This window comes from Aricia agestis, chromosome 7 (genome assembly GCF_905147365.1).
Source record: "Aricia agestis chromosome 7, ilAriAges1.1, whole genome shotgun sequence".
Taxonomy (NCBI): Eukaryota; Metazoa; Arthropoda; class Insecta; order Lepidoptera; family Lycaenidae; genus Aricia; species Aricia agestis.
This window is the reverse complement of record NC_056412.1, coordinates 12,573,354-12,597,155: the sequence shown is the minus strand read 5'-3', so window position 1 is coordinate 12,597,155 and position 23,802 is coordinate 12,573,354. Positions and strand designations below refer to the sequence as shown.

At 37.1% G+C, this 23,802-nt stretch overlaps 2 protein-coding genes across 2 annotated transcripts in view; one reads left to right on the top strand and one right to left on the bottom strand.

The window, feature by feature from the left end:
• LOC121728624 (intraflagellar transport protein 88 homolog) overlaps positions 1–6,023 on the top strand; it is a 33,567-nt gene extending 27,544 nt beyond the window's left edge. The window contains exon 19 of the mRNA XM_042116824.1: positions 5,801–6,023. Within this exon, the coding sequence (XP_041972758.1) occupies positions 5,801–5,915 (115 nt within the window). The 3' untranslated portion in view covers positions 5,916–6,023. The remainder of the gene's footprint in view (positions 1–5,800) is intronic.
• Positions 6,024–7,003: 980 nt separating this feature from the next.
• On the bottom strand, positions 7,004–23,784 carry LOC121728625 (branched-chain-amino-acid aminotransferase, cytosolic). The gene is made up of 8 exons (XM_042116825.1): positions 23,471–23,784; positions 17,914–18,078; positions 15,797–16,006; positions 15,150–15,380; positions 12,386–12,569; positions 10,224–10,346; positions 8,029–8,183; positions 7,004–7,562 (listed from the first exon to the last, which is right to left on the bottom strand). The coding sequence occupies exons 1-8, from the start codon at positions 23,489–23,491 to the stop codon at positions 7,371–7,373; spliced, it is 1,281 nt and encodes a 426-aa protein (XP_041972759.1). The 5' UTR covers positions 23,492–23,784; the 3' UTR covers positions 7,004–7,370.
• Between the last annotated feature and the right edge of the window lie 18 nt (positions 23,785–23,802).

The following is a 23,802-nucleotide window of genomic DNA, read 5'->3' as shown; positions in this document are numbered from 1 at the left end:
AGAAATAACGTAAAAAAGAAATAACGTAAAAAAGAAATAACAGTCGAAAAAAATTGATTATAAGATAAAACCACCTCTTATAGAAAGACTTTTGGGCAAGCGTTAGTGCGATGTAAGAGACGCACGGCGCCATCTATTATGAATTTTTGGAATTAACTTAATTTGAACAAATTTACGCATTTTCACCCCCTTACAGCGCTTTTTTCCAGTAAAAAAGTAGCCTATGTACTTTCTCAGGCTTTAGACTATCTGTATACAAAATTGTAATGAACAATCGGTTCGGTAGTTTTGGCGTGAAAGCGAGACAGACAGACAGAGATACTTTCGCATTTATAATATTAGTATAGATTACCGCGCGATAAACGTGTTTTAGTACAACGGAGTTGCGGACGTCTTCTAGTATACTTAGCTACTTTATTTTTCTATCTAGGCAATGATGCTAATTTATTTAAATGTCAAAAGATAACAGTTTCCAATGACGATAGAACTAATAAGAGCTTACGTTGTGTTTATCAGAGCCAAACATAAACAGGTAATGCATCAATAATAATTAATAACACATGATATTAAATTATAGTACTTATTATTAAATTAACCTCTTGATAACATTTCTAGAATTTTCTGTAACTTTTCTCTATTAAGATTTAAGTCTACTTACCTATAAAACCTCATTAAAAATCTTGCATTAAAAATCATTATGCTTTGCGTTTTTTATGACGTGTAAAACACACGTCATCAGCTGATGTTTTGAGAAAATGACGTGGTGTAGTTTGGTAAATATTTACCGAGCGGCCCGCCTACTTCAGAGTATGACCTAATATTATGTACCCACGTCATTGCAAATGATTTACAAAACGGCATAATGTAATGACGCAGGTCTGGGTGACCGCTGGCGGTTCAGCTCAATTGCTATTTGCTGCGTAGATTTTTATTCTTATTTTCCAGACATCGTGAGCTCTGTCACGGGGTCAAACGATTAATATTAATGATTTTTGTACAATAATGCTAATGTTTAAACAAGATTATTAGCAATGTCACGTGGTTGAAAATTAAAAAATCATAAGTAGGTACTATGTGGCCGCGTGTTGAGTTGAAAATTAAAAAAAGTTCTGTTTTTAAGATTTTTAAAATGCGAGGTGTCGGTTGTAATTATTTTTAGGGTTCCGAAGCACCGTAGCAAATGGCAAAAAACGGAACCCTTATAGATTCGTCATGGCTGTCTGTCTGTCCGTCCGTATGCCACTTTTCTCCGAAACTATAAGAGCTATAATATTGAAACTTGGTAAGTAGATGTAGTATGTGAACCGCATTAAGATTTTGATACAGAAATGGAAATTTTTTTAAAACTTCTAGGTACAACTGAAACAAAAAAAAAATTTTTTCGACTAAGCTATGCGTGTGGGGTATCTATCTATTAGGGAATGGTCCCGGGAAATCCCGGGATTTTTGTATAGACTAAAGAACCGGGACGATAAAACCTCGTCCCGGGACTTTCGGGACTTTCGGGACCTTCGGGACTTAGTTGAAAAGTATAAACTTAAGTTAAGAATTTGAGTTTCCCCATTCAGATATCATAATAAAAGGTTTCTTACTAAGATTTTATTTAAAACTAGAGGTCCGCCTTGCGGTTTCACCCGCTGCTACACGTTTTTCCGAGCGAATGAGGTCAAAAATATCCTTTGTTGCTTACTACTGTTGATGCTGATGTTATAGCTTTTTAGTGGTGAAAAAAATTTTAAAATATAATCAGTAGTTTTTTAGTTTATCGATTGCATACCTAGAATACCTACAAATAACAAATCTTTCCTCTTTGTAATACCTAACCTAATAGTGTAGATAGTGAGTAATTAAAAGTAATAAAATCAAAATACGCGCGCGCACGCGATTCGTCCACCACTCCCGCACCGCAACCATCCGTGCAGCCGCGCCGCTGCGCAGTGTTGCCAACGAAGGCGATTTTTCGCCATTTAGGCTACTCGGATTGGAAATCGGTGACAAAAAAACCTTAAAGGCTGCTCGAAAAAGATAAAATGTCCTTTTAGTCAACTAAATTACAACACAAATGAGCATAAACAACATAAAAAAGAAAAACCAACCCACGCAAATTACGTTTCTGTTTACGTTGATTTAAAAAAAATGTAATATATCTTTAATTAATATAATGCAGTTTTCATTACCTACGTACATAAACAAATACTAAAGACCTATTAAAATAAAAATACCAGCAGTAAGTAAAAAAAATACCCAAAAGTCCCGAAAGTCCCGGTTCCCCCGGTTCCTTCAACAAGTAATCCCGAAAATCCCGGGATGCAAGAAGAACACCGGTTCTTCATTCCCTAGTATCTATGGATAGGTGTTGAAAAATCATATTGAGATTGATATGATCATTTTTTCTAACCTGAATAGTTTGCGAGAGAGACTCTTCCAAAGTGGTAAAATGTATGTCCCCCCCCCCCTCTAATTTCTAAAGTAGGGGCATGATTAGTCTAAAAAAATATATGGTGTACATTCCTATAAAAACTACCAACGAAAATTGGTTTGAACGAAATCTAGCAAGTAGTTTTTTTTTATACGTCATAAATGGTAAACCCTAAACCAACAACAAATAATTTTTTCCATCTAACCTATGCGTGTGGGTTGGGACCATCCATGGATAGGTCTTCAAAAATCATATTGAAGTTTCAAATATAATTTTTTTCTAACCTGAATAGTTTGCGAGAGAGACTCTTTCAAAGTGGTAAAATTTGTGCCCCCCCCCCCTGTAATTTCTAAAGTAGGGGCATGATAAGTCTAAAAAAAATATATGATGTACATTACTATATAAACCACCAATGAAAATTGGTTTGCACGAAATCTAGCAAGTAGTTTTTTTTATACGTCATAAATGGTAAACCTTAAATTAACTTTCATTAAATCAACTGAAACATAAAAATAAATCAAAGAACTTTTAATTTCATAAAAATAAACCTTATTGTTGCTGCGGAACCCTTCATGGACGAGTCCAACTCGCACTTGGCCAGTTTTTATTAAGCTGTTTTCTTCCCTGCAATTTAAAGCTGTTAATGTTATATTACACTAGACGACGCCCGTAACTCCGTTACGCCAAAATTCGTTTATCGCCATATCGTCGCTGCGCGTGCGATACCGCGTATGAGCAGTTGGTAAATACCGCGTAACAGCAAAATGCGCAAAATTGAGATATTGTGCCAGCCGATTCGAAACGCATATTGGCCTTTATTAGGCTTCACAGAATTTAAATTATCCAATTAGAAACGTACATTTTGCCATCGAAACAATACCGCGGATCAGTAGGCGGCCGGAAGTTAGAAGCAATTCCGCGTATTTACTACAGCGGCAAGAAAAATATATCGAAAATAGTAAAGTGCTCCCAGAAATAACAATTTTTCTGAGATAAACCACCACGTAAGTATATTTTAATTATTGTTTAATATTGTTCATATGTATTGTATTCATGCTAGAATGTTTCAATTAATTTACCACCATTTCCATTGCTTTGAAGATCAAGGAAGGTTACATGACGTGATCATTATATCTTCACCTTAAAAATACAGGCGGCAACCAATCGCCACGACTAAATAATATGATCACCAGGTTGGGGAAGTACCTCAGTTAAGCTAAAGCACCCCGGGGATATGGGCGACTAGTTGTGCTAACCCTACCCACTAAAACCACCTGCGATTTGCCTTCAGCCGTATACGGAGGGATGTTCTGGATTTGTCAAACACAGGGCTCCCTCCACGACCGGACGGTCTTCTCCAAAAGGGAGCACACTACCATCACAGTAAGAGAACGCTTCGGCAAATTGAAGAGTTCCCTTCGGCGTCGAGACTAGCTAAGCCGGGGTAGGTTCTAGCCTCACCGATTTTCCTTTAGCCGTATACGGAGGGATGTTCTGGGCTTGTTAAACACAGGGCTCCCTCCACGACCGGACGGTCTTCTCCAAAAGGGAGCAGACTACCATCAAAGTAAGGAAACGCTTCGGTAAATTGTAGAGTTCCCTTCGGCGTCGGGACCAGCTAAGCCGGGTAGGTTTCCAGCCTCACCCGGAGCCCCGATTGCATTGAAATTTGGAGGTTCGCATAATGATACATCCCCTCTCCCGATGCGCAACAGATAATAGCTCATTATCTTTGTTACTCTATGGCCTAACGATCGTATGCCTCGTGGCTGCTTTCCTTGCCATTAAACCCTCCGGAACTCACACTGCAGGCCGTGACGTCCTCTCTGGAACGAGGATGAGCCACTTGACGAAGACCTTCGTAACCAGCTGTCACGATGAATCTCCCGCTAGGGCAGTAGCTGCCGCCTAGGAGACCGTACGGCACCTCCTGGTAACCCTCACCACTACATTGCGAAGAGTAGCTGCCGCCCGGCTAATGCCCGCCTTATTACTACGAAATTAGTAACGGAATCTGCCTATATTGAACCACCGTACAGAGCTAAGCTCCGATAGACTGGATTCTGGCGGCTATACTCTGGAGAGTATAGCTGCTGTGGTCCCTATATTTAAGCGTCGGACTCATTTTGACCTTCGACCCTCTGATAACAAGTGCTCCGGGTGGGGGTGCTTTTTTTTCACGTCCATGGAAGAGCAGGGCTTCAGTATGTATATTTTAAATGATTATTATGATCTCTGTCAGATAAAATCAGAAATCTATGAAAAATTGGGATATCAATTAAAAATTAAGAATAGATAATATTATTGTTAATTAAATGATTTTGGTAATTAACACGTCATATTTTTGCTAATTTACAGTGGAACAAAATATAAAATATTTGATTTTTCTAATAAGAAAATGCAATCTTTTACTAAATTGTTTGATTTCAAAACCGCGTATCTTTAATATTAAGCCTACTTATTTTGTAACTAGTTAATACAAAAACGCGTAAGTGTTTTTGACTTGACTTTACACAAAACCTAAGCCAATTGCGAACAAATTTACGTTACTAACTACTAAAGGAAAGTACAAAGAACTAGCTGTTAAGTTCAGTCGGTAATAGGAGTCAAAATAGCTGAGATATTCAGTTTTTTCTTCCTCCTGTAAAATCATCAAAAAGCAGATACGCGGTATTTACCAACTGCTCATACGCGGTATCGCACGCGCAGCGAATCGTCGCTGCGCGTGCTGCAATTTGGTATGGAGATATATCGATATCTCCATACCAAATTGCAGCAAAATCGGTTCAACGGTTTGAGCGTGAAGAGGTCACAGACAGACAGACAGACAGGCACACTTTCGCATTTATAATATTAACTTATGGATTCATAAACATTAGGCTGTTTATGATGATTGTTAAGTGACATTTAGGCTAGGTTAATACTTAATCCAGTGAATTGTTAATTTTGTTTACTATGGGTGACTGAACTTTTTTCAGTCTACCGCGTGAAACGTAACCCAAGGTTAGGAAATTAATGTCACACTGGCATTATTATACCTATTTAGTATTTACCCACTCAAAAACTCCCTACTTAGGATTTGCCGATGTGTAACGTCTAGTAGAATTTCGATAATTAACGTCTTGACGACTCCAACAGATATTTAAATAAGCTTTTACATATCATTAATATATAACAAAGTAGATTTTTACCACGACTTCGTAGGCCTCCAATCAAAAAATAGCGAGACAAAAAATAGAAGAAAACCTATGTTCTTTCCCGTCGTCTACTCGTCTGTGTTAAAATTAAAACTTTGTGAATAATGATTTTGTATTTGTAAAGATTTTGTATTTTATATTATCAGTATACTTTGATAAATTGTTTTATGATTATCTTTTACAGTTATTCAGAAAACTACCAAGAATCTATGCAGCCAGTATCGAGACCTCTACAGCGATCGCAGAGCAGAAAGAAGACTGAGGATTTCGACGACGACCTACCACTCCCACCCGAATAGGTACAGTTACGAATAACGATTACTTGTCAAAACGTTTGTAATGAATAAAACATCGGTAAAGAATAGGCATATCATTGATATTCGTTTGAAATATAAACATGTTTCGCAATTAAAATTTACCTAGTAAGTATAAATAATTATCATAACTGCCGAACAAAGTTATGTAAAGCTTGTAGAAACGGCCCGGAAAAAAACAATATTATTGAGGAAGCGTATGTTTGTCTCATTTTCGAATTATATTGTGCAAATATTCGCATTTAGATACGTTCACTCATTGCAAGTTTTTAGGTAGATAATTTTTAACAATTTCGAGAGTAAAAAATAAAAACCAGTTTAATTGTAAAACTTATTCTATATTTAAATAACTTATACAATCACTTAGACTAGAAATATGGTACAGGCGAGTTGATTAAAAACTAATGGACTTAGCGAAGAAATAATTAAAACAAATGTTAAGCATTGGCCGATAACGGCGGCAATAGTTTACATATATCTTGTTATTGTTCTGAGCTCGCTGTGTCATTATTATGTTAGTGATAACCTTATCACCACACTCCCTCGCCCCAGAGATGTTTATTGCCCGACAAATCTTATTCAAATTAATAAAAATTTCATCATCGTTTAAACAAAGCGTCACAACATAAAATACTGCGCAATTCTTGCAAAATTTTTAGGAACTAAATACTTTACGCTACCTTGATAAAATTTTAAATTTTACAAAGTGTATTTTATCTATACATTTGAGCAATAGTTTTTACAATTATACATGAATACATCTATTAAATATTCTTTTAGATGATACGCCAATGACAATGATAAATCTGCCTTCTCAGGTCTTTTCCAATTCATTATTATCTAACGAAGATAATATCACAAATTAAAATCATTGTTGTTTGAGGACGGCGACAATGTAATATAGTCAAACATATTATTATACTTAGTTCACCATCAACAAAGATTTCAATTTCCACCAGCAGTGATTTCATTTGAAACTATAATAATTAATTCGTGTATGAATTTGATGCGCAATTTTATTTAAATAAATGCGTTTAAATATTCATATCGTACAATTAAATGTATTTAATACATTTAATTAAGTAGACCTAAAATATATACAAAAATGTCTAATTAGCTAGGAGTTATTATTTACAATGTGAGTATGAAAACATTATACATCGTCCAACCGACACGACAGAACAAACTAGGCCGCATTCGATCTATTTATCTTACGTTTATCTAAAGAATGCGGAACATTATGCTACTGTTCTTAAACCCAATTCACACGAAAATGGCATAGAGAAATAAGAGTCCAAATTAATATTTCGAGCGATTAAACCTACTTGAATAAATATAAAGTTAACGATCGCGCGAAATCGAAACTCGGGGGCCATTTGGGTGCGAATCGAGCCCCAAGTCCACACTAGAGTCTGATCACTGTTAACAGTCGCCGGGACACTACGATATGACCCTGGTGTAGGGGTGCTCCGCTATGTGGCCGTACTGTATCGCGAGCAGCGTGTCCTTGAGTCGCTGGAACAGCGGCTGCTCCTGCTTCATGGTCGGTATCTCGATGTTCGCGTCCAGGAAACCGATCCTGCTGATGGGAGTCACTATCACGGCCGTCCCCGCCCCGAACATTTCCAGCAGCTGAAAAACAAAATTACAATATGTAATTTGTGCAAATATCGAAGCTAAAAAGGAGCCAGCGCTTTCGCTTTACATTTTACATTAAATAGAGCGGCTTTAAAATTCAAATGTCATATATTTTGACACGATAGTTGTCGCGCTGACCGGTGTTATGTAAAACGTATGTAACCGCGATTCCGTCGATCGAAAAGGCCGATAATTAATGTATCGTTTGTCGCGGTCAATCGAGCCGTGCATCTCATTAGGAGGCTCGTGAAATAAGTTTCATTAACCCGCCGCCGCTCGGTCATTCCACGGACTCAAAGTAGGACATAAACGAGGCTTTTAAGATTGTGCGCAGTTAGGTTTGCTATACGTGTATGTTATTATTTGGGGTACTTTTCAGCCCATCACGAAGCCGCGTCTTCATTTCTATCCCTAATTCTCGGATCTCCCACGAGCTTATAAACGTTTAAACGACACCTACCCGTCCCTTGTTGTTGAGTTCGACTATTCTGTCCATGGTGAGCACCTCCTCCTTGACAGTGACGTCCTCCCACTGGCTGGCCAGCTCCAGTATCGACCGCCGCGTCACTCCGGGCAGGATCAGGCCGTTCAGTGGCGGCGTACTCAACTGCTTGTCTACGAACAAAGTACTACTCATTAATGTTTCGTTCAGAGTGTGGTTGGTTTTGATGAAACCGGTTGAAGCTAAAGTCGGTAAGACTGTGTGTGTACATAACAGTGATTGGTATAAAACAGACTTTCAATTGTCTTTTTTACCATAAAAACCCATATAAAATAATTAATTACAGTAAAATGCATTAATAATAATAGTTTATATGAATTTGTGTGACGTTCGTATGATTCCAGCTGACCTCTCCAACGTAACTAGATCACGAGGAATTTTTTTTAATAATCTACAAACGTAGGACGATATCTAGAAAGAACGAATGATGCTAGCGACCCCGGCTATTGCTTCAGATATAACCGGTCAGTAGATAACCCGCGCTACCGATTACGATTCCTACATGACATACAACATACGATGTATCATCACGGCCTTAGTGAATGACACTTTGCCAAATTATTTAAAATTTAAATGACAAGGATTGATACAGATCTCTGCCATGTGAGTGAGGCGGCAGAAAGTGTCGAAAAATACTTAATTTTAGAAGCCACTAGATGGCGCTTTGTAGGAGTGCCCCAAAGCGGCAAAAGAAATTTCGAAAACACTAATTTCGATAGCGAACTGCGAAGTTACAAATCAAAAATGTAGAGAAATCACTCAGCAATGCGTTGTGCCAAATCCTATAGTATACATTTTTATAATATGGAGTACCGTAACTTTATTTACTTTTTAAAGGTGCCCATACACGGGACAATTTGTCGTTTCGATCGATCGTCAAGAAAATCGTCCAATCGATCTTTTGAACGTAAAATCGTTTGCGATATTGCTACACACGTACAATTTGTCGTTCGATTTTAACATCGAGGAGATAAATCGTTACGATAATTTATTGTCCCGTGTATGGCCACCTTAATGTAAGTCAAAATCATATTCGTTTTAGTAGGTATGCTACCAGATAATTGTTTAATATGCGAATTTTAATTACGAAATTAAATAAATTAAAAATCTGCATACACACTAATTTTATGCTCGAAATTTAATTAATTAGTAATATAATACGCCAACGGTAAAAAAATATATTTCCATACTCAAATACGAAGACGTGCAAACAAACATTCTGACGTAAATCGTAATGCACTTGCAGAATTGCTTTGTTTTAAACAAAGCTGATTCTATTTAAGTACCATACGTACTGACAACTTAAGTAAGAGTTGTTATGGTGAGTATTCGTACGAAACTAGGCAAGATTGATTCAGGGCAATTATTGGCCCACTATATAACCTCGGTATACATTCACGATAAAAAGTTTTTGATGTAAAAATTATTATAGATCATACTTCTTTGCTTTTGGAGAAATAATATGAAAGACTTCCCGACCTATCAAACATTATTTAAAATCTTATCATCGTTAAACTTAAAATATCATATCACACTGCACGCGATTTCGCGTCTTTAGAGTAACCTGACACGGTTATTACTTTTTTTTATTGGGCAAAAAAGACAAGCGATCCCGCCTACGTCAAGCCATGTCTTCCGGTCGCGTCATCTGGCAACACAGGAAAGCTAGCAACACCGGAACTTCCCTTCACTACTAATTAATAAAGGCGAAAACTTGCTTCTTCACGTCTAAACGGCTGGAGAGATTTTAATAAAATTTGGTATGGAGTTATATGATACCCTGGAATCTGGATTAACACATTCTACTTTTACCGCGGGAAAATATTACAGTATACATGACAAGTAGTAATAACTATATAGTAATAATATAATATCATTATCGAACATTTTTACTTGTGGTGGTGGTGTTTTCATATTCTTGCATGGGGACGTACGGACAGCGTGGGAGTGGGAGTGGCGTGTACGTATGCGTGTGTGCATGCGTGCACTTTTATGTTCGTATTAGGGCTCCCACACAAAACTGCGAATTCGCATCGCATCGTAATTTCATTTTAAGTATGAGTTTTGTCACAGATATTTGCGATGACATGCGAATTCGCAGTTATGTGTGGGAGCCTTTATAACGCGCGTTTGTACGTTTTGTTTGAAATTACCTCCTCGCTCGTTGACGTAGACGGCGAATATGTTCATGGCGCCCACCTCTGTGAGCTGGCGGTCGGGGCCGAAGAGCCACAGCACCTGCTGGTAGCCCAGCTTCGCCGCGCGCGCCGTCGTCTCTGTAACGTTAACGCTGGTTATAAATATGTACTTATAAAGACATTTAGGGCCTGTTTCACCACTTCCTGATAAGGCTATCCACCAATTAACTTGACAGATCAAGTATGGATAATCTATCAAAAAAGTTGTGAATAGCCTATTAGGCACTTTATCAGAAAGTGGTGAAACAGGCCCTTAGACTAGTGTTCACTGTCAGTCTGGCATCAGTTCAGACCATCAATCTGAGACTGTTACCAGAATGATGGCCGGAAAGTACATAATAAAAATTGATGGACTGAACTAATGCCAGACTGACCGTGTAAACGTAGTCCCACGTATTGTTGGTCGTTTCTTCGAGATTTCCACCACTCGACTTAAACTTGATCCTCAAAAATTATGTCATTTCTTCAATAAAACATCATTTCGATGATTTAGAGGAGGGGATCTCAAGGAAACGATTAATGAATCAGAACCAATTATTTCGGGAAATTGTTGAAGATGTTATAATTTATAGAGTTTCTTACGCCGGTTCTTCTCGGCGGGGTAGTTCCCGAACCGGTGGTAGGCCTCATGTAGACACGACGTTCTAAAAGTATTAACTTTGTTAACCTATTTGGAAATAAATGTGTTTGATTTTGATTTTAGACATAATAACTAAGTGTATCACAATTTCAGCCTTTGGGCGTACAAATATTAAAATAATTAATCAATAATCAGGCATGATACGGGTGTATCCAGGACAGTAGGATGTGCGTATGTCGCAGTCGACCGGTTAAAAAAGCCATTCAATCAAACAGCCAGCCCTTTGACTGAACAACGCCATTTAATCACACGGCTATACGTCGTTTAGCAGACTTGTTGACTGCAACGTTCAACATTACAGCTAGATGATGCTTAGCAAACTGGTTAAATGATAAATTAACTAAGGTGACCATTAGTTTAGTGCTGTTGTTACACAAGCGTAATGATAACAAGCAGATTAATTGTATTCTAACTAATTTTGAACACAATCGCAATAAATACCTTGGTGATGCATTTCATAATCCCGTGATGCATTTCATAATCCCGTAATTTCTCCTCGAATATTAGTTTAAATTTTGACTCACTCTATGTGCCCCCATAATTTCCGTCTCTTTAATAATACTTGAAACGTATATTTATGAAAAATATCTTAATACAACCACAAAACACCGGTTAGTTGACGCCATATTGTAAACAAAACTAACCTAGCGCCGCGGTGGTGAGCGCTGAACTTATTCAATCAAACGGCGGATTTTCAATCATCTGTAGTGTTGATCGTTTTGAGCGACTTAAATATTCAATTAAAAAGCTAGATGTGTGATTGAATGGCGTTGTTCAGTCAAAGGGCTAGCTGTTTGATTGAACGGCTATTTAAACTGTTGGCTGCGACACATTTCGGCTCGTATAACCACCATAGAACTACGTGTTAGTGGATCAAATTTATACACCTGTTTATGATGAGATGATGGCTTGGATTGAAATGTCTCCAAGCTATGGATACTGCAGACTGCAGTGTATTAATAAAACCTAGCACTAACTCTTTGCAATAAAAGGACGTGTTAAGACGTAACGTAATAATATTAGTTTTCGTGACGTATGTATTATGTAAGTAGTAGTAGTAAGACTACGACAACTAGTGAGATAGTCTAATATAAAAATACTAAACAGGAAAAATTTCTACATGACGTGGAACGTTATTTATTAAATTTAATTATTAACAAATTATTTGTTAGTTGATGTAACGTTACGGACTCACCACTCCATTGATATAGTGGCAAATTTGAATGATGTGTGCAGCCAACTGGTTAAAATAGCTGTTCAATCAAACAACTAGCCCTTTGACTGAACAACGCCGTGTCATTACACGGCTATACGTCGTTTAGCCGAGTTATTTACTGTGTCAGTCTCAGGAATATACCAGAAAATGAAGAATACTTTCTCATTTTACGATGATAATATGATATAAAAAATAATTTGTTTCCTGCGTTAACATATTAATATCTCTACTATTTCCTAGTGAAGAATACTAAATACTAACCTATCGTGGGTCCGTAGTTGGAGCCGACCTTCCTGTTGCCGACGCCGCCGGGGAAGGCGCGCACGACGCCGGGGTCCGCGAATATGGACACGGCGCCGTCCGTCCCCGTCTTGTAGTACGAGCTCACCGGGCTCAGTATCACGAACAGCAGCGCCGACTCCGGCTGCATCACGCCGAACGTTGCCTGCGAGACAGATCACGATGTTGTAGACTAGGGTTACAGTAATTAAAGAATGATCGTGTAACCGTGTGATTGACGGACTGGTCATTTTTTATTATTTATTTTCCGGCCATCATTCTGGCGTTAGGGCGTTCGCTGCGTTAAGCGTGCGCCCGGCGCGGCCACCCGCGAGGCGTGCTCGTTTCATGTCATCCCATAAAGCAGCGCTACGTCGAGGCGGGTCAGCCGCCGCACGATTACTATGGCGAGCGCCCGCGCCGGGCATACACTCAATGCAGCGAACGCCCTTAGTCTGAGACTGATGGACTAATCAACAACACTGATGAAACAAAACTGATGCCAGACTGACCGTGTAACCCTAGTCTAAGAGTTGCATGTCAACTTTGCAAAATTAAAGTAATACGAAAGATATCGCGTGATCTTTTGTATTACACATTGAGTGACAGCGGCATTTCAAAAAAATACAAAATTTTCGGTCAGCCTACTAAATCAGCTTCTTCATACATAATAATAATATGTTCTTTATTTCCATAACACTACTCACTACTAGTGTTTTGGAGTTTGGACAATGAACACTGATTAAACTGAATATAATAAAACTAGCTGTTGCCCGCGACTTCGTCCGCGTTAGCATAGTAGATCACATCCCAAGTATTATTTATTGTAGTAAAATTATTCAATATGCAGAATACTTAGACTTTGCTACAATTTTATTATATATAGATGTTCCGCGCGGCTTCGCTTGCGTAATTTAGGAATTTCACGCAACCGTACATTTTGCAGCAAAAAATAGTCTATGTCCCTTCACGTGGTTTATTCTTCATGATTGCCAAATAACATAAAAATTGCTCCAGTATAGTTCATAATATAATAAGCAATTACATATAATTTCCCCCGTTCTTTCCACATTTTCCTCTATTTCTTCGCTCCTATTAGATCCTTCTTCGATCAATGGGATATCTAACACTGAAGGAATTTTTCAAATCGGACCAGTAGTTCCTGAGATTAGCGCGTTCAAACAAACAAACAAACAAACATACTCTTCCCAATTATAATATTAGTATAGATGAATAAAATTCATGTATATAATATAGTCTCTATCTGAAGGTTGAAATGTATTAAATGGAAGATATATTTTTAATGTAAGTATGAATCGAGCAAAAACTGATTGCAAAATAATTTCACGTAAGCAAGGCCTTGGTTGTTTAATCTATTATTTACATTAAAACTATAAGTACATATAATTATACGAAAGGTAAAATAAAATACATCACACAAAACACACCTACTGATTACTTTATGATAAACTGTACAGTTCACTAATTTGCGTACAAAATATTTGTTTCTCATAATATCTTAAATCATTTGCAAACAACGTTCTTAGGTGGTTTATTATATGATGACGTGGTTAATATTAGTGGTTATAATTCATACATCCTATTTATATGTTAGTGTTTAGACTACCAAAAATTATTATCTTACAGGAAACTATTATGATAAAATCTATGTCAAGATAAAATTTAGTAATTTTAAGCGCAAATTATACTCCTTCCTTTTTAATAAAACTATGCACTAAATAATTGTACAAGATACAATTATTAATACAATACGTCTTGCTAATTGCTATTTTAATATACTGACACGTTTAAAAAGACATAGCACATGATTTAGAGCCGGTACATATATGTACCGGGCCTTAGTGTATTAAGCATATTTATGTTAATAAGAGTTTAAGAATAGATAGATGTTTTATTGGGATATATATTGTAAAAATAGTAGTCGTTTTTATCTAGAAAAGTCCACACAGTTTTATCATTAACTTAGAAAAACTTATTATAGCAGGGCGATTCACGATTCCCGTTCGACAAGGATTTGGAAACATAAGAGCTCACCTGACTCTAAAAATCAAACATCGTCCTTCTCTCTTCACACTCACGCCCGTCTTTCATATGCCAGGTGAAAAAGGACGGCGCGGAATCCGAGTTAGTTTTACTTGAATAAAAGACGAACTATAATGATTATGAAAAAAGTGTTTTGAGCAAATTTAGGTTTTATCAATACCTTTTTAGATATTAAAAAATATTAAAGAAAAGACAGCAAATTTCGAAGATCCAAGCAAAAATGTGTCTAAAACAAGGTTTTTTGTAAAAAAGAAACTATCGTGCATTTTTTGAGTAATCGTGTTTTCGTCTTGAGCATTTACGGCGGTTCCCAATATTTGGTCTATCTCTGGTTTGGCCCTACTAGAGATAGGAATAGCTCACATTAGACATTAGAGACATATATTTTATGTCAACTGTGAGCCCTACTAGAGATAGCTCTAGTAGGGCAAAACCAGAGATAGATCAAATATTGGGAACGGCCGTTAATCTTTATGAACTGAAGTTACTTGTGTCAAAAAATCAGTTTTCTAGACCTTACAGATTTTGAGATCTAGGTTAAAGTATGTAGTCAAGTTAGGGTCATATGGGCTCTTAACCGTGCGATCATTGGTCAATGCCTTGCGCAGCGAGCGTTTATTGGACGTCGCGCGATGAAGTTTCCGAATTCGAATTACATTGTGAATCAGGGCCAAGATCTCACCTCAGTTCCGATGAGCGTGGGTCGCATATACAGGGTGGAGGACTCCGAGTGCGGCACCCACTCCTGGTCTATCTGCACGAGGCGGGACATGCACTTGATCAGCTCCTCCCCGTCGAACATCGGCAGGCCGGACCGGTCCGCGGCTAAGTTCATCCGTTCCATGTTTAAATCCGGCCGGAACAACCGGATTTTGTCGTCTACGCCCCGATACGCCTTCATACCTTCGAACAACTGTATAGGATATTTTTAGTCTGTGGAGATATAACCTAAAGAAATCGAGATATTTTTTAGTCTATGAATTCAAGTGATTTTAGCCAAATATGTTTTTATTTGAAATGTAAAAAGTATATTCTGGTGTAGCTATCATATTATTATTATTACTTATTAGTTATTAGCATAGTAAAGCAGCATAAAATAATTTATGTTATGGCTTCATTTTAAATGCATAATTAGGTAAGTTTTACTGAGCATTACTTGAACTTCCTTCATCATTTTCCTCCATCATGCTATAAAAGATAGATAGATAACATTCCCTTTCAAAACAAACAGCATCGGGCAACGTTTTTACTGGGAAAGATCTGGCAAATGTAAATAAGTTATTTGTCACGTTCTAGATGTTTACACGAGGGTTATCGGGTGTGACGTACTTGTATCGCGTAGTGCAACGCCTTGGCCGCGGGATGCAGGGAGAGATTCTCGAAGGGGGTGATCTCGGGCTTCTGCCAGCCCCCCAGGTGCTTATGGTACTCGATCCTGAGCATGTGGTCCGTGAAGTACTTCCCAAAGCCCAGGTCGCTCGCCTCCGGTTTCGGTTGCAACTGATATGGCGCCGCTAGCCTCACGTGGATGTCTTCATACTTAAAAAAAAAACGTTCGATTACGTTCTGGTCTTGTTACAAAACGTTCGTCGCTTACTTCAAAGTTCAAACACATATTTTTCTAATCAGATGTTTTAGGCTGGAAAAAGTGTGCTTTAGTTATTGACGTTATACGATTTAAATTCTAAGCCAAAACATGATAAAAAGTTCAAGAGATCATAACCTGGGTTGTGAACATTACGCGCGACGAGCAGAGAAAAACATTTACAGCTGTCTATTTAGATAATGGCAGCAACAATTATTTTTAGAAATAAATGTGAACCCGCAAAAGGATGCACAGATTTTATGCATTTTTACGGCTGGGGGCTATAATCGTTTGTTTTCGAGCCACATAGAAATTCGTATCGATACTTCCTTACTTGTCAGTTGTCTCTTTTACTCGTTCGAAAAATATTATTGCCGCACTGCATTTACGTACGTGCAGACTCGAGATAGCAGTACTGCTATCTCGTATTAGCAGAGTTCTTGCTCGAGCGAAAGAGCCGTAACGAGAAGTCATTGTCCGAATTTCAACGTGCTTCGCGATCAGATTGCTGAGAGCGAGCTTTTGTAACTCCTCTTTAGATAGTCGTTTAATTTGTACACATAGGAGTGTGTTTTAAGAGCCAACAGATTCGCTTCATTTGCCTGACCTCGCTAAGCGCAGCGATTCTATTGGGTCTTCAAAACAAATTCCTGACAGTGCAGATTTTTGCCAAATTATCCCGCTAGGTGTCGCGATTACAATGATCCGCCCCAAGGGCGTCGCCAGCCGATGGCGCAGGGGGGGGCAAGTTGACTTTACCTACTACAATTCATACTTTTCTCATTATCTACGAATTGAGAAAAGTAGATATAAATTGTAGGTAAAGTCGACAGCACAATATGAAGGTTTTCACTTGTACTACGAGCCTTACATCTACAGCGATTGTAAAAACAGTATCTTAGTACAATAAAAAACTTGTACTTAAATAAGTTATAATAACATTGTATTTTTTTAATTATCAGATTTTAATTTATAGTGCTCGTTGTTTGCATTACCACAGAATAGATAATAGTTGGCATTACTTATATTTGGCAACTTTTTTAGAATCTCTAGGGGGGGGCAGCTGCCCCTCTTTGCCCCCCCTTGGCGACGCCTTTGACCCGTCCCGCTTATCCAAGATTCGTTTAACGTGTGCCGTGTCACGTAACACCGGTACGACATAAAATTTGATTGGTTGTAAATCATATATTATAGCGTTTTCGGCATCGAAAACTGACCCGGTGCAGGACAGGTCGAATAGATACAGAAATAGCCGAACAAAACCGGTGATCCACGAACCGCAACATGACCGGATTGCGGCGTTTCTATGTAGCTGATATTTAAACTTCGTCTATTTTCGTATCCATTCGGCCTGCCCTGCCCCGGGGTAGTTTCGATGCCGGAAACGCTAATAAATAAATAGCGCTTTCTTTGTCACTTGCACCGATCGATACCAATATAATAATAATAATAATAGCTCCCACATCGGTTTCGGTGAACGTGGCCGGGTTTCATTGAAACCAGGCCAGCTACGCAGGAGTAACTTTTATAGTGCCAAAGTGTGTGCGCAGTACACAAGAGCACTCTCTATTCCTTTACTCTCATAACCCAGTGGGATGGAAGACCGACACGACCGGCGAGAGATCAGGCGCAGGACCTACTTTTTACATGCCCATCCGACGCATGGATCATCTTACTTGTCAAACAATCGGGTGATCAGCCTGCATTGTCCTAACCAAACTTGGAAATAACATGTTTCCAACGCGGGAATCGAACCCACGACCTCCGAGCCAATAGCCGCGCTCTATACCACTAGACCGTTATTATAGGCGTTATTATAAAAAAGGCGAGGCGATTCCAATATGATAATGCAATAGCTTACTTTGAAGGAGTGTTCAGGTGCGGGCTGCGGCTGCGGGCGCGGCTGCGAGTCGGTCGGCGCGAGCTCGAGCGGGCTGTCCTCGGCCAGCTTGTACTGGAACGACGAGCTGCAGCGCCGCACCGTCTGCATCTTGTGCTGGTTCTCGTATATCCATTTCACTAGGACCTATTGATGAGGGTGTTTGGGTCACTACGCCGATATTTTTCTACAATAATTATATGACTCCTCACACTACGTCGGTCTAGCTCCGTGCTAAGTAGGTACTTAATTTGGTGGATAGGGGTATTATGCACCTATAAGTTGCTTAGGCAGAATCCATACCAGATAATGAGAATACGTGAGTACCTATGGGTAGTATAATATGGTTCATACAAAAATGTAGTTTTTGATTGTAAGTACCCTTAAAAAAAGGTTGTACATGTGTAATTTTGGAATTGCGAGCATTATAAAGTTTCAAGATTGTAGTTTTTATTCTTTTCTATTACCTTTATAGTATCAAATATAAAAATATTTAATAAATAGTTTAATATAGTATGTATGTATGTATGTATGAACGCACAACTTTTGAGAAAAAAACTTGTAAGTAATCATAAATTATGTACATGATAATTTACAAGCGTGTGACGTCACATATTAGTACAACTTTTTATTACGAGTGTTGTAACGACTTTCGGACTTTATTTCATATTTTAAGATCCCTATTTGTTAATGTAAGTAATTAAAAACTACAGACAACGACCCTTTTGGTAATATGTAGTTAGTAATTACCTACCAAACTGTATGTAACTACGCCCTCTAATTTCTATATTTTGTACAAATATTCTAAAAATCGGCTAAGTGCGAGTCGGACTCGCGCACGAAGGGTTCCGTACCGGTATAGAGTGAAAGTAGACAAAAAATTGTGTTTTTTGTATCGGAGCGCCCCTTAAATATTAACTTTATTTTAATTTCATTATTAATTATTATAGTACAAATAAAATTAAGGATTTTGTGAAAATTTCAAGTGCCTAACTGTTACCATTACTGATTACGAGCACAAAAGGCCAAAAAAATCACGTTTCTTGTATAGGAGCCCCCCTTAAAAATTACCTTTATTTTATTTTTAGTATTTGTTGTTATAGCGGCAACAGATATACACAATCTGTGAAAATTTCAGCAGTCTAGCTATAACGGTTCTTGAGTTACAGCCTGGAGACAGACAGACGGACAGACAGACATTGAAGTCTCCTGAATAGGGGTCCTGTTTTCACCTTTTGGGTACGGAACCCTAAAAACTAAGCAGTTATGTTATCCCAAAGCTAGACATTGTGTACAAGGTCGATACAACTGCATTCTATTCATATATCTATTCTAAATTACCAAAGTTTATTATTTTTTGATAATAATAATCTTTATATTTAAAATAAATAAACGTAATTACTAATTACTTTTAAAGTTGACATTAATTATGTTTATATATTTTAGTATTTGTACATCTTTTGATTAGATTGCATTGCAAAATTATATTATTATGAATAGGTATTCATAAATAATTTAAACAGAGGTACATGGTATATTATTACTACCACACATACATTTCAGAAGGAACAGGGTCCTGCACTGACATATCAAATAAATATTTCATATGTATTTTTATAGTTTAATGAAAAGTAGTCACAATATTAAAAACTTAAGTAATACCTAGGTCCCATTACCTAGGCAACAAATTGACTGTTAGGCCCAACCCTTCCGAGATGGAAAAAATTCACACTTGAGAAACACTCCCATATTATGGTGTACCTACCTGCACCAGAAAATCAAACAGCTAGCCCTTTGACTGAACAACGTCATTCAATCACACGTCTAGCTTTTTAATTGAATATTTCAGTCGCTCAAAACGTTCAACACTACAGCTAATTCAAAAGCAGCCGTTTGATTGAATTAGTTCAGCGCTCACCACCGCGGCACCAGGTGCGTTTTGTTTACAATATGGCGTCAACTAGCCGGTATTTTGATATTGTATTAAGATATTTTTCGTAATTATACGTTACAAGTGTTATTAAAGTGACAGAAATTATGGAAGCGCATACGAGTGAATCAAAATTTAAACAAATATTCAAGGAAAAATTACGGGATTATGAAATGCATCACCAAGGTATTTATTGCAATTTTGTTCAAAATGAGTTAGAATACAATTATTTATTCTTCTTGATATCATTACATTTGTGTAATAATAACACTAAACTAATGATCACCTTAGTTAATTTGCCATTTAACCAATTAGCTAATCGTCGTCTAGCTGTAGTGTTGAACGTTGCAGTCAACAAATCGGCTAAACGACGTATAGCCGTGTGATTGAATGGCAAAAGGCTAGCTGTTTGATTGAACGGCTTTTTTAAGCAGTGGACTGCGACATATCCACTAAGATTTTTTTTTTTTAAATTCCACCCTCAAAAGGGTTAAACAGGCGCTAAAAACCTATTTGTTATGGGCGGAGAAGCGGGTGCTAGTCTGGGTTGTATTTATTTATTTATGTAGGTATACTAAGTGGGCGGGGCGAGGCTTATGTAGACCTAGGCCCTTATGGGGCTCACTAGTTTCTGACTACAGCTAACCGTACTAATTTTGAGAGATAGAAGTGAGTAATGAGTATATAGTCTACCTCTCTCTTTTATAAAAATACATATTTACACATGGATGAAGATTTACACATGGATTAAGATTTATATAACAAAATTGAAATAAGTACTGATAATAATCACTAAATCTTAGAAATTTCTAAAAACTTTAAATTTGTCGAGTAGGCGCCTTACATGTAAACAATCGCTAAGAACGAATTTTACAGGGATTACCGAGGCATAGTATAAAAAGATTGATAACCATAACAGATACCCCAAGTACTATAATATCAGCTATGATACCTATAATATAATGATAGTAGGCTATTTGACAGTATGAATTTTTTCGTGATTTTTTTGCTTTAAATGCATAAAATGAAGTTTGTGTGATTTACGTGAGTTTTAATAATAATAATAATAACAATTAATATATCCAAAAACACAAAAATATGTTTGGCTTTTTGTTTCTCGCACCACTTATTAAGAACATAATATTATCTCAATTCTAATACTCATAAATCATAATGCAATATGTTATATGCACATAATATTATGTTACGGTAATCACAAAAGCAAGCTTCGGATGCCTTTGGTTATCTCAAATAAAATCAATCTATACTATTTATCTATACTTATTAATATTATAAAGCGGAATGAGTTTGTTTGTTTGAACGCGCTAATCTCAGGAACTACTTAGTCCGATTTGATTCGTCCGTCCGATTGAAAAATTCTTTCAGTGTTAGATGGCCCATTTATTGAGGAAGGCTTTAAATTATTACTCTAAGACCAGTAGGACCGAAGAAACAGAGGAAAATGTGGAAAAAAACCGGGAAAATTATTTGAAGCCGCTTATCTCGCGATCTACTAGATGTATTTTTTAAGTTATATTTGGCACAGATGTAGAGTAGACCAAATTAAGGTTATTTTTGCGGGAAAATGTACGGTTTCCGTAAAATTCCTAATTTATGCGGGCGAAGCCGCGCGGAACGTCTAAATATTTTATAAAGTTCACTTTGGAAATGCATTTAAGAATAAAATTAATAGTTATATCTATTATCTATTATATTTATTCTATATAATAATATTATAAATGCGAAAGTATCTCTGGCTGTCTGTCTGTCTCGCTTTCACGCCAAAACTACTGAACCGATTGTAATGAAATTTTGTACACAGATAGTCTAAAGTCTGAGAAAGGACATAGGCTACTTTATAACTGGAAAAAGGGGTTGTAAGGTGGTGAAAATGCGTAAATTTGTTCAAATTAAGTTAGTTTCAAAAATTCATAACAGATGGCGTCAAGGGTCGCCTAGATCGCGCTATCGCTTGCTCATGTGTATTTCTATAAGAGGTGTTACCATGTCAAGATAAGTTTTTCGATTCTTTCGATTGTTATACACGTTATCAATTAATAACTCACCTACCAACTTAGATATCAGAAACAACAGCGCCAAAACTACTGAACCGATTGTAATGAAATTTTGTACACAGATAGTCTAAAGCCTGAGAAAGGACATAGGCTACTTTTTTACTGGAAAAGGGGGTTGTAGGGGGCTGTTTATGCGTAAATTTGTTCAAATTAAGTTAGTTCTAAAACTCATAACAGATGGCGCCAAGAGTCGCCTAGGTCGCGCTTTCGCTTGCTCATATGTATTGGTGGTACCATGTTCGGCTAAATTTTTCGATTCTTTCGATTGTTATACACGATATCAAATAACTCACCTACCAACATAGATATCAGAAACAACAGCATACCAATAATAAATACTAAATAGTTTATGGGTAGCTTTACCCATAAACTATTTAGTGTATAATTTGTGTAATGCAGCTGAGTTGTGTAAAGCTAAATAAGCTTTAAAATTTGGTATAAAAAAGTTTAATTAAAAAAAAATGTGCACACTACACGGCTGTTTTGGGTATTTTGATTTAAGGCGTACCAGGGTTTTAAAAAGCTTTTGACACCAATTTTGTTGACACCGCGCGCTATAAACTGAAGTCCCCGCGGACGAAGTCCACGCGGACGAAGTCGCGGGCAACAGCTAGTCTATTATAAACCTATAATATGGGAGGATCCTAAGTCCTCCCACAATCAACTATGACGTTTGTGGGCGTGTCCTGCCTGCCTGCCTGCCAATGTTATAGGCATGGCACTACCTCTCTTTAGTCATTTAAACTGTTAACTTTCTTAGGTAACACATATTGTGTAGCTAACTTGAAAAAAGTGCTTAATAACTTTCCGTTTAAAATTGGGTGAATGATTTTAGGTAATTTGAAATTCAATTAGGTTAAACATGCAACAAACAATGTTTAGGTACTTCGCGTTCGTTAGTCTGCTTTATTTGAAGACAGTTAGAAATAATTAGATATTATTAATATTTTTAAACAAACTCAAGTAAATCCTAAAGTAAGACATCTTGCTTACGGGAAAACGAGGAATAGTTAAGGGCTTTTATTATTTAAGTTTTAGCCCTTGTAAAAACTATGTATTGCCGAAAATCGAAATCTCTTTTTCGCTTTAAAAACTTTTAGCTTTTAAAATTTCCCAATTTGTTTATTGTTAAAAAAAAGTTGAGTATTGCTGGATTCTGGATTTAATATCAAGAGCAGTGTTATGGTAGGCATTAGAATTTGTTTTACCCTTGATTTTTTATTGTTTTAAATGTTTTCATAATTATTCTAAAGTATCTACTTAATAATTTTTAAAGAATTCTACTTTAATTTTTTTATATAACTATCTAAATAGTATATAATTTTTGTAAACTTCCTTAACTTTTTAATCATACTTAATTTGCAATAATTATAATATTATCTATACTTACAGAACTTGCTTATTACCCGCTTTGAATCTCAAATAATAATTAAATCCTGAATAATCTGCCTATTCTTAATTTTGACCAGTACCTAACACTACATAAACAGCTAGGGCCTAATGAAATATATTACAGCATTTATGAATAACCTACCTTGCTACGACGGATAGGCATTTTGAATCACTTTTACTATCGTATTCGTATAAAATCACTTTGTAATACTATATGTAGCACTTATGTTTAATCCACAGTCGTTTTGTACTCGAACTCTACGTTTCGACAATCACAGTATAAATATGCTCGTTCACCGGCGGTTGCGAGTTAACTGACTTCACTTACACCACCGCACAATATTTAAACAATTCTAAGGAGCGACGCGATAAGATATGACCTTTGACGTATCATTCACAATCAGCGCGAACGTTGCAGCATCACAGCGGATCGTCAAAACGATAACGGACGATCTGAGCGACCGATTGTTGCGG

Excerpts from the sequence above, each read along its gene's own strand:
- LOC121728625 (XM_042116825.1), bottom strand. The coding sequence starts at position 23,491 with ATGCCTATCCGTCGTAGCAAG. Across the intron at positions 10,347-12,385 it reads CAACTACGGACCCACGATAG|AGACGACGGCGCGCGCGGCG; the intron begins GTTAGTATTTAG and ends TTAACGTTACAG. Across the intron at positions 8,184-10,223 it reads CTACGTCAACGAGCGAGGAG|ACAAGCAGTTGAGTACGCCG; the intron begins GTAATTTCAAAC and ends CTTTGTTCGTAG.